At 45.3% G+C, this 13,530-nt stretch overlaps 1 protein-coding gene across 1 annotated transcript in view; it reads right to left on the bottom strand.

Annotated features, from left to right (window-relative positions):
- Frmd4a (FERM domain containing 4A) overlaps nucleotides 1-13,530 on the bottom strand; it is a 288,454-nt gene that overhangs the window by 77,787 nt on the left and 197,137 nt on the right. Inside the window, exon 11 of the mRNA XM_013014606.1 lies at nucleotides 8,482-8,568. Coding sequence (XP_012870060.1) covers nucleotides 8,482-8,568 — 87 coding nt within the window. The remainder of the gene's footprint in view (nucleotides 1-8,481; nucleotides 8,569-13,530) is intronic.

The following is a 13,530-nucleotide window of genomic DNA, read 5'->3' as shown; positions in this document are numbered from 1 at the left end:
GTCTGTTATGCCAGGTACTACTGGCTCATGCCTGTAATCCTAGCTACTCAGGAGGCTGAGATCTGAGGATCACAGTTCAAAGTCAGGCTGGGCAGGAAAGTCATGAGACTCTTTTTTTTTTTTTTTTGGTCGGTTGTGGGGCCTGAACTCTGGGCCTGGGCGCTGTCCTGTAGCTCTTTAGCTCAAGGCTAGTGCTCTACCACTTGAGCCACACTGCCACTTCTAGATTTTTCTGCTCATGTGGTACTGAGGAATTGAACCCAGGGCCTCATGCATGCAAGACAAGTACTTTATCACTGAGCCACCTTCCCAGCCCTCCTTTCTTATTTTTAAATGGCAACTTATGGTAATTCCCTATGCCCTCCCCCCATATCCATCCAGCTGGTCTGTTGCTCAGCTTTGAGGTCTTCCTCCTCCCCCTTGATGACCCATGGCCAGGCTCTGTCACCTCAAGCACTGAACTCTGACAGGTCCACTTAGCCCTGCCTTGGGATCTAAAGGCACCAGGGGAGGAGGCCCTTTGATCCCACACTGTGAATGAGGGAAGGCTGCAAAATGCTAAGAATGCTAAACAGACTGGAGTGCTGAGGGCGTGGTTGCCATGGGGAAATACAGAGGCTGGGAATGAGTGAGTACTCGGCCTGGGCCAAATCAGAGGGCTGAGTGGCCAGCAAATGAGTCAGGCACATCCAAGGAGAAGCCAAGCTGGGGAGTCAGCAATGAACCAACAGCATTCTTGTCACACTGAATAATTTACCAGGGTCATGCTGTTGGGAAGTAGCCCATGGTTAATGTTATGTTTCCTGTAAATATGATTTTCCCTTCCTGTCTCATCATCTCATTGAGTTCAAAAATCTTCCCGCATAAGGGGGAGGTGGCACTGAGGCGCCAATTCCCAGATTCAGTGGCCCCCTCCCCCCCATCTTTGAAATACTCTAAGGAGTCTCAGGAAGCAACCCTGGCTGATTGGGGATGGGGGCAGGCCAATTTCTCTGGTTCCTTTTTTATAATGGCTCAGGAGGGACCCTGTAATGTTCCTAATTGTGCATCTAAGTGTACATAAAAGCCCCCCTAATTACGCATCAAATAAATAAGTAAATGCTGTCTGCTGGGTACATAACAAAGCCTGATGTCGCCATTGGTTCCCAATGGAGAGCTTTCATTCAATACAGGCTGAGGAGTGCGCTGAATCGGTAAGCACTGATTTACAGATATTGAATCCTCTGCCTGGGAAGGTTTTTGTGAATCACGTTCTTCCTATTTGCTCTCTGGTGCTTTGAGCCTCAGACACGGCCTGCATGATGGATGACTTCTCTCCCTCAAGCCCCGTTCAGAAAAAAAATTCTATTTTAACTTATCACAGCTTCTGATTGTCTGTGGGTTATCCCGAGTCCCGGAGAGTAAAAAATACAAGCATCCAGCAGGAAACAGGGCTCCGCTTAGGACTAATGGGACAGTTAGTGGGGTCTTTGGTGGGGAACAGTCTGACCTTCCCACACCTCTGGGACTGAAGTGGTCAAGAGGGGCTGAATGTCACAGAGATTAGAGTTCTGCACTGCCTCCAGGTTTGATCTAACAGATATGGGAGACCTCCCCTCCCACATAGGGTGCCACCCTTGCTCCCAAGTGAGATAGACTTATTTATCTTTGCTCCCTGGGACCAGAGTTAATAAATGACACCTCTTCAATATGAAATATAAGCGTTTCACTCAAATGTTTTCATCAAAGAAAGAGGAAATATGCGTGTGTCTGTGTGTGTCTGCGTGTATGATGTTGGGGATTGAACTCAAGATCTCACGTTTACTAGGCTAGGGCTTTTACTACTTAAGCCATAGGGCTAGAGAGCCCTTTTACTTTCAGAAAAAGGTCTCATGAGTTTTCCTGGGCCCACTTTGGACTGGGATCTTCCTACCTCTATCTCCTGATTAGCTGAGCTGACAGGCTTATACCACCATGCTTGGCCAATACACAAAAAAGAAACAGTCTTGGGGCTGGGAATGTGGCTTTGTGGTAGAGTGCTTGCCTCGCGTGCATGAAACCTTGGGTTTGACTCCTTAGTGCCATATAAACAAAAAAAAATTATATTTAAAGAAAAGGCCTACCTTCTTTCCTTCTCTCCTTCCTTCCTTTCCCTTTCTTTCTCTCCATTTCTTCCCCTTCTTCTCCCTCTTTGGTGGTCCTGGGATCTGAACCCAGGGCATGCTGGTAGATGTGCCCTGTACCACAGACGGCCACTCCTTTCACCAGGATGAGGATATCTTTCATCAATCAAGGAAGATGGAGTGACAAACATTGCCTATGTTGCGAGTGCAGCTTCTGGCAGCTGGACTCCTTGCCACCAGACCAGGAAGCCATGTTGTCTATGCCACGTGCTCACTCTCACACTTACAGAATGAGTACGTAGTGCAAGGTGCCACTGAGCTTCTGAGCAATCAATATAACATCAAGGTTCAGGTGGAAGATGTGTCTCACTTCCAAAAGCTTTTCATGGACACATTCTTTTTCTTCCCTTCCTGCCAGGTTGCGGAACTGGTAATACCAAACCTCCTGGCCAATTTTGGCCCAAAGTACTTCTGCAAAATGTGTAGGCTGACATAGCCCTGCCTGAAGGAGGAAGACAAAGGATGTATTCTTGGAGGCACTGCAAACAGAGCCATGGCAGAGATGTACTCTGAATCCTGTCTCTATGCTGTTCAAGTTTTTCTGCAGATAGTTTTTAAGCAGTAGGAAGTAGACATTTGTCCTGCTGTCCAATTGTGGAGTATTAGCAGGTTTTTAACTTATACTCCCACCCCTATCTCTAAGCCTGCACTCAAAGTTCCTGTTCCATTAGGGGGTTAGAAGGAGAACCCAGTGAGGAAGCTCACTCTTTAAGATGTAAACTTGGTAAGAAGCATTTAGTCAACAAAATCACTGAAATACCATAAAAAAAAGAATCACTCTTCCTTGTACAATAGGCAAAAGCTATGGAGCAGCCAACTTAACTGTGGATAGTTGCTTTTCCGCTTTTAACGTCTGAAGTCTTTGTACTTGGCCATAAATGCACACTAAGAAAAAGCTTTACCCACATGCCAGTGGGACTCTGTCTTACCATTCTCTGATGCAATAGCCCTCTATCTTGTCAAGTATTAGCCCCTCATTTAGGCAGTGTTTCCTTGCACAAGGAATTCTGAACCTAGGCTACAGTAGGGTAAAATAATCTATAGAGCCGAAAGCTTTAATTTCTTTTTCTTTTTCTCCTACTACAACTTTGCTATTTCTGTCTCCAGTGTTAAACCAAGCCAGACACAGTGATGTCATCAGCTCTGTCCTATGATACCTTGTGCTACACAGAAACTCTACCAAGACGAGTAACTACAGGAAAGAAGAGACACAATACACTAATGAAACAGGATGTCTCTAGGTGTTACATAGTGTGTGAGTAGAGTGAGAATTCATAAATGGGGAGGAGGCAGAGGGTGGAGGAAAATGTCATTGGGTGAAACACTGAAGTAGGGTTTCCTAAGAACTAATGAGAAGCTATTTGATGGCTTATCAACAATTCTTCAACCTATCCTCAGATACCATTTAGGGTCTCACAGTCGTGTGTGTGTGTGTGTGTGTGTGTGTGTGTGTGTAGGGTCCTCACAGTCGTGTGTGTGTGTGTGCGCGCGCGTGCTGGGATGGAGGATTGAACTCTGGGCTTCATACTCTTGCTCTATTCTTTCTGCTCATTGATAGTACTCTACCACTTGGACCGTGCCTTCAGTTCTGGCTTTTTTGTTGGTTAGAGATAACAATCTTATAGATTTATCTGTCTGTGCTGGCTCAGAACTGAGAGTCTCTTATCTCAGCCTCCTACCTAGCTAGGATTACAGGTGTGAGACACTGAACTTGGCTTCCTCATATTTTTAAAAGTACCATATTAACAAGCAAGGGTCATTGTTCTTGGAAATGTGCAGACGTGACATGGTTCAACTTTGCTTTTAACATTCTTTGCTGCTCTTTTTTTTTTAACGTTTTTGGGGGGCCATTCTTCTCAATGTTTTTCTAGACACTCTGGAAGTCGGTTTTCAGAAGTTCAATATTTCTAAACTCTTTAGAACATAATCAAAAGCCAAACTATAGGCTCTGAGACATTTCCACAAGTCTAGCTCTTCCTGACATGACATATACCCTGAAGGGGAAAAAGTCATGTTTGTTGTTGTTGTTGTTGTGTTTTGCTTTTCTGCTTTACTTCACTTACTTCTGTTGGTACTGGGAATTAAACTCAGGGCCTTGTACTTGTTAGGCAAGTGCTCCGTTACTTGAAATCATAATCCAGTCATTCTAATTTTTCATGTAGGGCTTTCTACTTTTTGCCTGGGCCAACCTAAAACTGAGATCTTGTTTCCTCTGCTTCCTAAGTAGCTGAGACCACAGGTATGAATCACCACAGCTGGCTTGTTTTTGAGATAGGTTCTCGCTAACTCTCATCTGGGCTGGTCTCCAATCTTGGTCCTCCCAATGTTCAGGAATAGTAAGCATGTTCCACCATGCCCAGCTATTTAAAAAAAAAATTAACAAAAAATCAAGTCCAGAGGCTTGCATTAAGAGTTGAGCTTCATGCCAGACTTGAGTAAAAAAAGCTAAGGGACAGTGCGCAGGCCCTGAGTTCAAACCCTATGACCAATACAAAAACAAAAACAAAATACCCACAAAAACAAAACAAAACAAAGAAACCCAAGAGTTGAGCTTGAATAAATCTAGGAAGCCACTTGTTCTGAAGGTCTGGATAGCAGATGGTAGAAGGTGATTAGAAGTGGATATCCCATGTTTTACCCACCTGCCCAAAGCCACTGAAAAAAAAATTTCAGTGGTAGCTGGGCACCGGTGCTCACACCTGTAAGCCTAGCTACTCAGGAGGCTGAGACCTGAGGATCCTGGTTCAAAGCCTGCCCAGGCAGGGAAGTCCGTGAGACTCTTATCTCCAATAAACCACTCAGAAAACCGGAAGTAGCACTGTGGCTCAAGTGGTAGAACACTTGCCTTGAGCTGAAGAGCTGAGGGACAGAGCCCAGGCCCAGAGTTCAAGCTCCACAACTGACAAAAAAAAATAAAAATAAAATTAAAAAATTCAGTGGTATAGGGTAAACTCTGAAATCAGAGTGACAAGCAACATCCTTACCCTTGGAAAGCAAGGACCAAGCTGTCTTGCCATTTCTGGATAGCCAGCCTCTACCATCCCTCGTGAGTTTGGGAGGCGTGTTTTTGGTGGGCCATGTGGCAACACTGCTGCAGATCGCCTTAGCTTGGTGCTCACGGTGGCCTGTGGATCCCAGAGAATGCCTCCCAGCCCTTCAGAGGGAAGGGAGGGGTTAGAGAGGAGGCTCCACCCTGCATTGCCTCTACTTGAATGTTGGCCCTTAGTTCTAGGGGCCCATGGGACCTGGCTGCCCAAACCAGGTCAGAGTGTCAGTGAGGGCCTCCTTTGCCTTGGGCTGAGAACAGCTGCCCATGCTAGAGAAGCAGCTGCTGGTTGAAGATGTCTCTGAGTGCTCAGAGCTGGGCGCTATTCCATTTCCTGAGCATTCCCTGGAGGCTCAAGGTGGCAGAGCTGTGCCCAGCCCCAGTGCCAGGAAGGAGAGGCTCCACGGGGGTGGGGGATGGGAGGGGAAACCCTCTTGTGCAGTTTGTCCAGCCTCTGGAGGGCATCCCCTACTTTCCCTCCCTAGCTTCCATCTCTTGGTACAGACATGGTTTACAAATTCTGCACACCCTTGAGCCCTGAGAGAACACAGGAATGCTCCCGGTGAGAGATCTCAGGATACCGAGACTCAAGCCTAGCCCTGTCCTAAACTGCACTCAGAAACCCTCCCACCAGGCTTCCCCCTCTGGGCCTTGGCCATTCAAGAAGCCTGGTAGTACTTGTGAACTTCTCTTCTGAATGTTCTTCCACCAGAGTTGACTAATGCCTTCTAAACATCTTTCTATTTCCCTCTTCCAAACCTCTAACTGAAAGCCACGCTCAAACTCCTATCCATCCTGACCCACACTGTGGGGACAATGTAACTGAAAGCCACGCTCAAACTCCTATCCATCCTGACCCACACTGTGGGGACAATGTCCTTGATTTCAGGTCTTGCTTTGTGTTCTTTCATCCACCCTTTACACAGCTGCCAGAGGCATGGTCCCAGGTCAGGGGGGGCTCCGACATGGACGTGTACCCTTGGCTGCAAATGGAGTCATGAAACCAGCTCATCTGTGGATTCGTAGCATGTGGTTTTGACTAGGTGTGGTAGAAATCAACAGAAAGAAGTTACTACAGAAGGTATTTCTGAATTTCCATTCGTGCAGTGGACCTGCTTGGGCAGTCCTGAGTTATCCTGAGTTGTGTATAAATCATTGTGTGACCTGTTGAGTGCTTCCTTGCCCTTAATCCTGTGGAAATCTGTTTCTCCAAAGCAAATGGTACCCCCCAAAGCAAGCTCAAAGCGAATGCACTTCATCGAAGGGAAAGAGCGGAAATTGGAGATGTGTTCAAAGCTGACATGTCTGTAACAGAGGTTAGATGGTGTTAAGGGAGAATGAATGGAACATCCACAGTACAGAACTGAACTCTGTGTATCCTGAGCATGCGTGGTTTGTCCTCCATGGAGCATTCTTTGCAGAGTACCAAAGGTCTCTTTGTGGGTACCAAAAGTCCACTGTACTCTGTGCCTCCTGTCGCCTAGACAGTATGAAGTTATGCCTTGTCAGAGCTGGGCCCTTCTGGGCCTCCTTGCCAGCTGGTATGCTGTGCTCCCCTAATAGCATGCTGCCCATCTCTGTGCTTCCAGCTGGCCTCTCTCTCTCTTTCCTAAACAACCCCCATCCATTCACATGGGGCTGCAAAGCTCTTATCATCTTCCTGATGCAGCCCAACTTCCCATAGGCACCTAGCTTCTTCTAGATTTCCCAGCCTAGACAATACTACTAAAAATTTATCCTAGTGCTAAAATAAAATATAAATTATTAATATAAATTATATTTATGAAACATTATATATATGGTATAATAGTGATAATTGGTCCTGGGCTTTACATTGACCAAGTACTACCCCATTAGTTTTCAAGTCTTCATTAGGATCACAATCAGAGAAGTGAAGAAGGCTTACACACATCAATGCATTGAAGAGAACAGATTTGAATACTTGTTAACATCTCTTAGCTTAGAGTGAGCTGGAGATGTAACTGCCGAGGGTCTCAGCAATCCACCTCGACCAAGGTCTTCCACCTATGTGCACGCAAGAGCTGAATATATTACAAGGACTAGGAAAAGGCTCTTGGGAGTGTCCTTGGGTAAGCAGAATAATCAGTCAAGCTAGCTGGAAAAAGAGAAGAGTCTTTGAAAACAGGAGAAGAGAGAACTTAGCAGCTAATGCACAGAACATTAGGACGGCTCCATGGGAAAAAGCACAGAGGGAGCAGGAAGCAAGACCATAGGAAGGAGTATAGGTAGGTCCCACGACTCCAAAAAATGAAGACAGGAAAAAGAAGAACGCAGGGTCCACTTCATTTCTTGCCTCTAAAAATGAAAACAGGTTTTGGAAACAGCCACAAAAAGAAGACTATCCATTCCCACAAAGAACCAGGTTTCTGCTGAATTGTTCCCAGTAAATAATGCCTTCATATTTGTTCAAGATCTTTACTAAGAACTTAAATGATGTACGGATGCACTGAGAGAAAATCCTTTCCACCCCAAGGACAGGTGTTAACCGTGCAGAGAACAATAAGCTCAGCTATGCAGTGTGGGTTTCAAGTTCAGTCATAGATTAAGACCCTTAGAAAGCAATCTGGGGTGACACATGGACTATTACTACTTTCTCTCTCCTAACACCAGGGTGGTTTTCATAGATTTTTTTGTTTGGTACATATTCCAAGGTTTTGATCTGAACACCAGCTCTGCCATTCTCTGCCAGAGATTCTGAATGACAGCACTGGTCTCCAAGATATTTTTCCATTCTAAGTTTCCAATCTGTTTGGGTAAAGGAAAAGCAGAAAATTCCAAGATGGTGCCCCATCAAGCATTTTTGTTTTGTATTTCCAATGACACTGAAGACTCTTCTCACCTTCCCTTGCCCTCTAGCAAATGGCTTTATTCTTTCATCACTTCTGTACCATAAAGTTATTTTGCAAGATTTTCAGGAGCTCTTCTTACTCTCTACTTCACTTCCTTTTGACCTATGACCTCCAACTTTCCGGAGTGGCCTCAGGCTTCAAGAGTTCATTTTCCCAGAGTATATAGTCTTCCACAGTCCACTGGTTCTGAGAGATCTGACCCAGCATTTTACCTTAAAAGTTTCCTTAGAGATGAGAGAAAATATTTACCCAGAAAACTCAAGATAGGATTACCATGGAGTCATTTGAATACATAGCTTAGCTGGGAGACTGGCAAACACTTGGGTTTCACAGCGTTACCATTTTCAACTTGTTCCCCTCTCAAAATGTGAGCCACTCAGAGCACAGAGGAGATCACCCTTACCTTCCTGGGCTTCACTTTATCATGGTAGTCGTACTGGAAGATTCCTTTGTAGCTCAGTCCCAGCCACCATGGTATCCCTTGCTTGTCCTACAATATCCAAAGGAGGGATGGTAAGTAAAAAATTAGAGGAGATAAACATAGATCAAGGGATTTCCTGGCTCAGCTGACGACAAGGGGTGGCTCACTTTCCTTGGGATGGATGGAGCCCACCTGCCTACAGATGTGCCCATTGAGGGCTGAGCTATATAGACACAGTGACGTGGACCAAAACCTGGACTGGAGAATTAGCTCTGAAGCACAGGCTTGGTCTGTCCCCCTCCCTTCTCCTCCTGGAGGTTAGGAGTAAGTGCTCCAGTCCAGTTTTTCCTTCTAAGACTTTAGGCTTTCTGGTTTGGGCCTCTCATGTATCACAAAAGAAAACTTGAAAGATATTGAGCAACCAAAAAAACACAGGAAGGATATTCTGTGCAAAGAACTCACTTGTTAGAGCTAGAGGTACTCGCAGAGACCATGGGGGTCAGTGAGTTGGCCCTGCTTCAAGGTAAGTTAAGCCCTCCCGCTACCCTCAGCCAATGGTAGCATGGGCTGGAAGGAATCACCTCAGATGGGGATGGCTGGGTGCCAGGCAGGATCTTAAAGTTCTTGTCATTGGACAATCCAAAACATTCTCAGGACTGAATTAGAAACACCAAATCCCTCTATTCATTAACAAGGACTCTTGTTAAATGAATACAGATTTATACTAATTCCAGGTCTCTGAATAACCAGATAGACCTCACAGATGATGGGTGTCCTAAAACTTCAGAATTTCTGTGATGGTTTTCAAACATTTATGAAGTATGAGTTATTTCTATGAAGTACGACGATAAATGAGATAAACCTTGAGAAATGATTTGCAGCTTTAAAGGGTATATTATTTTGTGGTTCTAGGATTTGAATTCAAGGCCCGTGCTTGCTAGGCAGATGCTCTACCACCTGAGCCTGGTACAACCCTCACCCCAATTGTTTTGCTTTGCTTTTGTTGGTGCTAAGGATTGAACCCAGAGCCTCATGTACACCAAGCATGTATTGCCCTCCTACCATGCTACAAAATCTGAAACCAAGTATAAAATCTTGGTCCTCAACCACTGTCTCTGTAAGTAGACTGTCTTCTGTACTCATTTCAGGAAATAGAACAAGAGAAAACACAATGCTGCAGGGATGTGTTGTCATTACCCTATGATTGGGCACTCGTGAGGTTGTAAGGCTGCCAATCAGTGAGCTTGTTTCAAATGGGTTATTCTTGTACTCCAGCACTCTTTTCCCAATAAATAGAAGAGCAATTGCTTATGTTTTGCGATTTCAAGAGCTAAACACTTAAAACACTCCTGGGGCCCTTTGAAAAAAATCATAAGCTCTGCTTTTGGTGTTTAACAAATAGAAAACTATTTGTGGAATGCAAAAACCCAAACCAAACCAAACCATATAGGTTAAGAGGCTACATTCTAGAGCCAGACCAAAGATGGAAGCCAGTTTAGAAATCAAAGGGAAGGTTCCTGTGTCTCAAATAGGGCTTTGCTATCCAGAAGATCTTCCACGGGGAACTTTCATGAGGAGGCAAATTTCTCAATCTCTTTTAGTGATAAGAGATAGAATGGAAGGGGCTGGGAATGTGGCTTAGTGGTGGAGTGTTTGCCTAACATACATGAAGTCATGGGTTCAATTCCTCAGTACCACATGAGAGAGAGAGAGAGAGAAAGCGAGCGAGAGAGAGAGAGACAGACAGAGAGAGAGACAGAGAGACAGACAGAGAAAGAGACAGAGAGAGGCAGAGAGAGAGACAGAGAGAGAGAAGGATGAAGGGGGGAGAGAGGGAGAGAGGAAGGAAGGAGAGAGAGAGTGAGAAAGACAGAGACAGAAAGAGAGATAGGTAGAGAGAATAGAAACAACATTCTTCTACTCCCCCAAACATTCCCACAATTCCTCATGGTTTGATTTCTATGAACTGCTTTTAGTACCCCGTCAGGATCACCTGTTAGACCTATGTGGTCCTTTACGGCACCTGGAATCTGGGCTCCACAGTTCTCACTAGCCTATGATTAATCCTGGCAAATTCTGAGCTTCTTTTTACCTAGACTTGAATTTCCTGTTGGGGACATGATTGTTCATTGGTTCCAGTGGCTACATCGCAGGGCACAATGTGGCCAGGGTGAAGCCCACTTTCCTCATTTGGGAAAGAAGAAGGCCAGATCACCCTATTTATTTCCCTGCCTACGAACAGCTTGGGGTGGGTGCGATGGCGGCAATACACTCTGTGAACGATGGCCAAAGAGATTACGAGCTCTCACTGGTGAGAACAACTCTGGTGGGAAATCAAGAAAAATTTAGTCTCATCCAGGCAAGAATTTAAGCTGCTGGATGATACTGGATCCCCATGGGAGGCTGACAGCTCTAGTTCCAACCCTTGTTTTCATTTCATGCAACCCCTTGACTCATTTCCCAATATACAGTCATTCCGTAAATATTTACTGAGCATCTACTATGTGCCAGGTGCCACACTGTGTTCTGGGACTATGGAACAGAATACGAGACAATGTATTCTTTGCCATCAAAAGTCTGCTGTTTAGCACTCTGCGACATAGGCGATTCAGCGCATGCCAGTGGTACACAAAATACTCCATGAGCTGTCACGGAGGAGACAGAATGAAAGCAACAGGTGCACGTTTCAGTCTAAAGAAATTAAGAAGCAAACTGAAAGGAAACGAAACAATACTTGGAATAGTTGGATGGCAAATGTATCTTGAGTTCAGAGAATTTTCTGCTCTTTTTGGCTGGAATTTGGGCAATGGCTTCCTTAATCTTTATATTGAGGGGCAAATGAAGTCAGAACAAGGGAAATTTTCCTTCTTTTTTGTGGGGGGAGGGGAGGTTCTTTTTTTTTTTTTTTTCAGGCCTGGGGCTTGAACTCAGGGCCAAGGCACTGTCCTTAGCTTCTTTTGCTCAAAGTTAGCACTCTACCACTTGAGCCACAGCGCCACTTCCAGCTTTTTCTGTTTATGTGGTATTGAGGAATCAAACCCAAGGCTTCATGCATGCTAGGCAAGCACTCTACCACTAAGTCACATTCCCAGACTGTTGGCTTTGTTTTCTTCTGAGATCAGGACTGGGGCTCAGTATCTGTCACTTTTTCATTCCCTGGCTGTCACTTTACCACTCTGAAACTTTCCTTCTTGTGAGATCACAGAGGTATACTTTAAAGGATAAATCTTACACTGGTACACTATGCATGAAATTAAAGAGAATTTAGAATTAAAAGCCCAATTTCACATTGGACTTGCAATTACAATATGTAAAAACATAGCTCCCATCCTCTTTTTCCCCTCCCTCTCTCCCTTTCTTCCTTCCTTTCTGGAAGTACTGGGATTTGAACTCAAGGCCTTGTGCTTTCTAGGCTGGTGCTCTACCATTTGAGCCATGCTTCCTGCCCTGTTTTTGGCTGGTCATTTTTGAGATAGAGTCTTGTGAGCTTTTCTGCCTAATCTTGAGTCTAGCTCCCTCTACCCTTAGCTCTTGGATAGCTAGAATAATAGGCATGAAGCACTGGCACCTGACCTCACTGGCAGTCATTCTTCTTGCACAAGTGTGTGCCTAAGCTGCAATCTGTCTGTTTTAGGTTTCTCTTGGATGCTGGGATCACAGGTGTGCTCTGCTGCTTCCAGCTTCTCTCTGTGTAGATGGAGTCTTGTGGACTTTTCTGCCTGGACAGGCCTAGAACCATAGTATTCCCACTCTCAGTCTCTCATGTAGCTTTGGGTGTGCCCAGCTACGGATTGAATAGGGCGCCTCGCAACTTCTTTCTGGCTACCTTTAGACCTCAATCCTCCCAACCTCAGCTTCCCTAGTAGCTAGAATTACAGGTGTGAGCGTCTGTAGATGCTTAAATAGTCATGTATTCAATCTGTCAGCCTGTTCTCCTCTTGAAGTTACATACATGAACTGGGCCACCAGAGAAGTACTATATTCTGCTGGAAGGTTCTGTTCTACAGTTTCCTATATTGCCCAGAGTCTTTCTACCAAGATACTCCAGAGTCCCAATCTCCCAGGGTTCCTCTGAGACTGAAAGCATGTAGGGATTTATTCTACTATTTCACAAAAGAAAGCACTGAGTTTCAGTATGTGACTGTATCAAGTGTCAGTACCTGAGGGGAAATTCAGTTGCTCCATCTCCCTAGCATGCATTCTTCCTGACCAGCTTGTGCTTACTCTTTTTTTTTTTGGTCAGTTGTAGGGCTTGAACTCAGAGCCTAGGCACTGTCCCTGAGCTTCTTCGCTCAAGGCTAGCTCTCTACCACTTTGAGTCACAGCACCATTTCTGGTTTTCTGGTGGTTAACTGGGGATAAGAATCTTATGGACTTTCCTTCCTGGGCTGGCTACAAACCACGATCTTCAGATCTCAGTCTCCTAAATAGCTAGGATTACAAGTGTGAGCCATCAGTGCTTGGCTTCTTAATCCTTGTTTAAAAAGGAGGAAAAACAGGGCTGGGAATGTGGCTTAGTGGCAGAGTATTTGCATAGCATGCATGAAGCCCTGGGTTCGAATCCTCAGTAGCACATAAACAGAAAAAGTCGGAAGTGGTGCAGTGGCTCAAGTGGTAGAGTGCTAGCCTTGAGCAAAAGACAGCTCAGGGACAGAGCCTTGGCCCTGAGATCAAGCACCAGGATTGGCAAAAAAGGAAAAAAAAAGGTGAAAAAAAACCCTTCATAATTGTGTTGTTGTATTGTTTAGTCATTCTCCCCCACCCCCCGCCGCTTCAGTCCTGGGGCTTGAACTCTGGACCACCGGGGTGCTGTTCCCTGCGTTCTTCAGTTCAAGGTGGGTGCTCTACTGCTTGAGCCTCACCACCACTTCCGGTTTTCTGGTGGTTAATTGGTTAAGAGTCTCAAGGACTTTTCTGCCAGGGCTGGCTTTGAACTGCAATCCTCAGATCTCAGCCTCCTGAGTAGCTAGGATTCCAGGCATGAGCCACTTACACCCGGCTATACTGTTTAGTCTTTTAAGGCAGGAGGTC

The sequence above is a fragment of the Dipodomys ordii genome, unplaced genomic scaffold (assembly GCF_000151885.1).
Source record: "Dipodomys ordii isolate 6190 unplaced genomic scaffold, Dord_2.0 Scaffold24, whole genome shotgun sequence".
In the NCBI taxonomy this organism is placed as follows: Eukaryota; Metazoa; Chordata; class Mammalia; order Rodentia; family Heteromyidae; genus Dipodomys; species Dipodomys ordii.
This window is presented reverse-complemented; position numbering and strand designations above follow the sequence as displayed.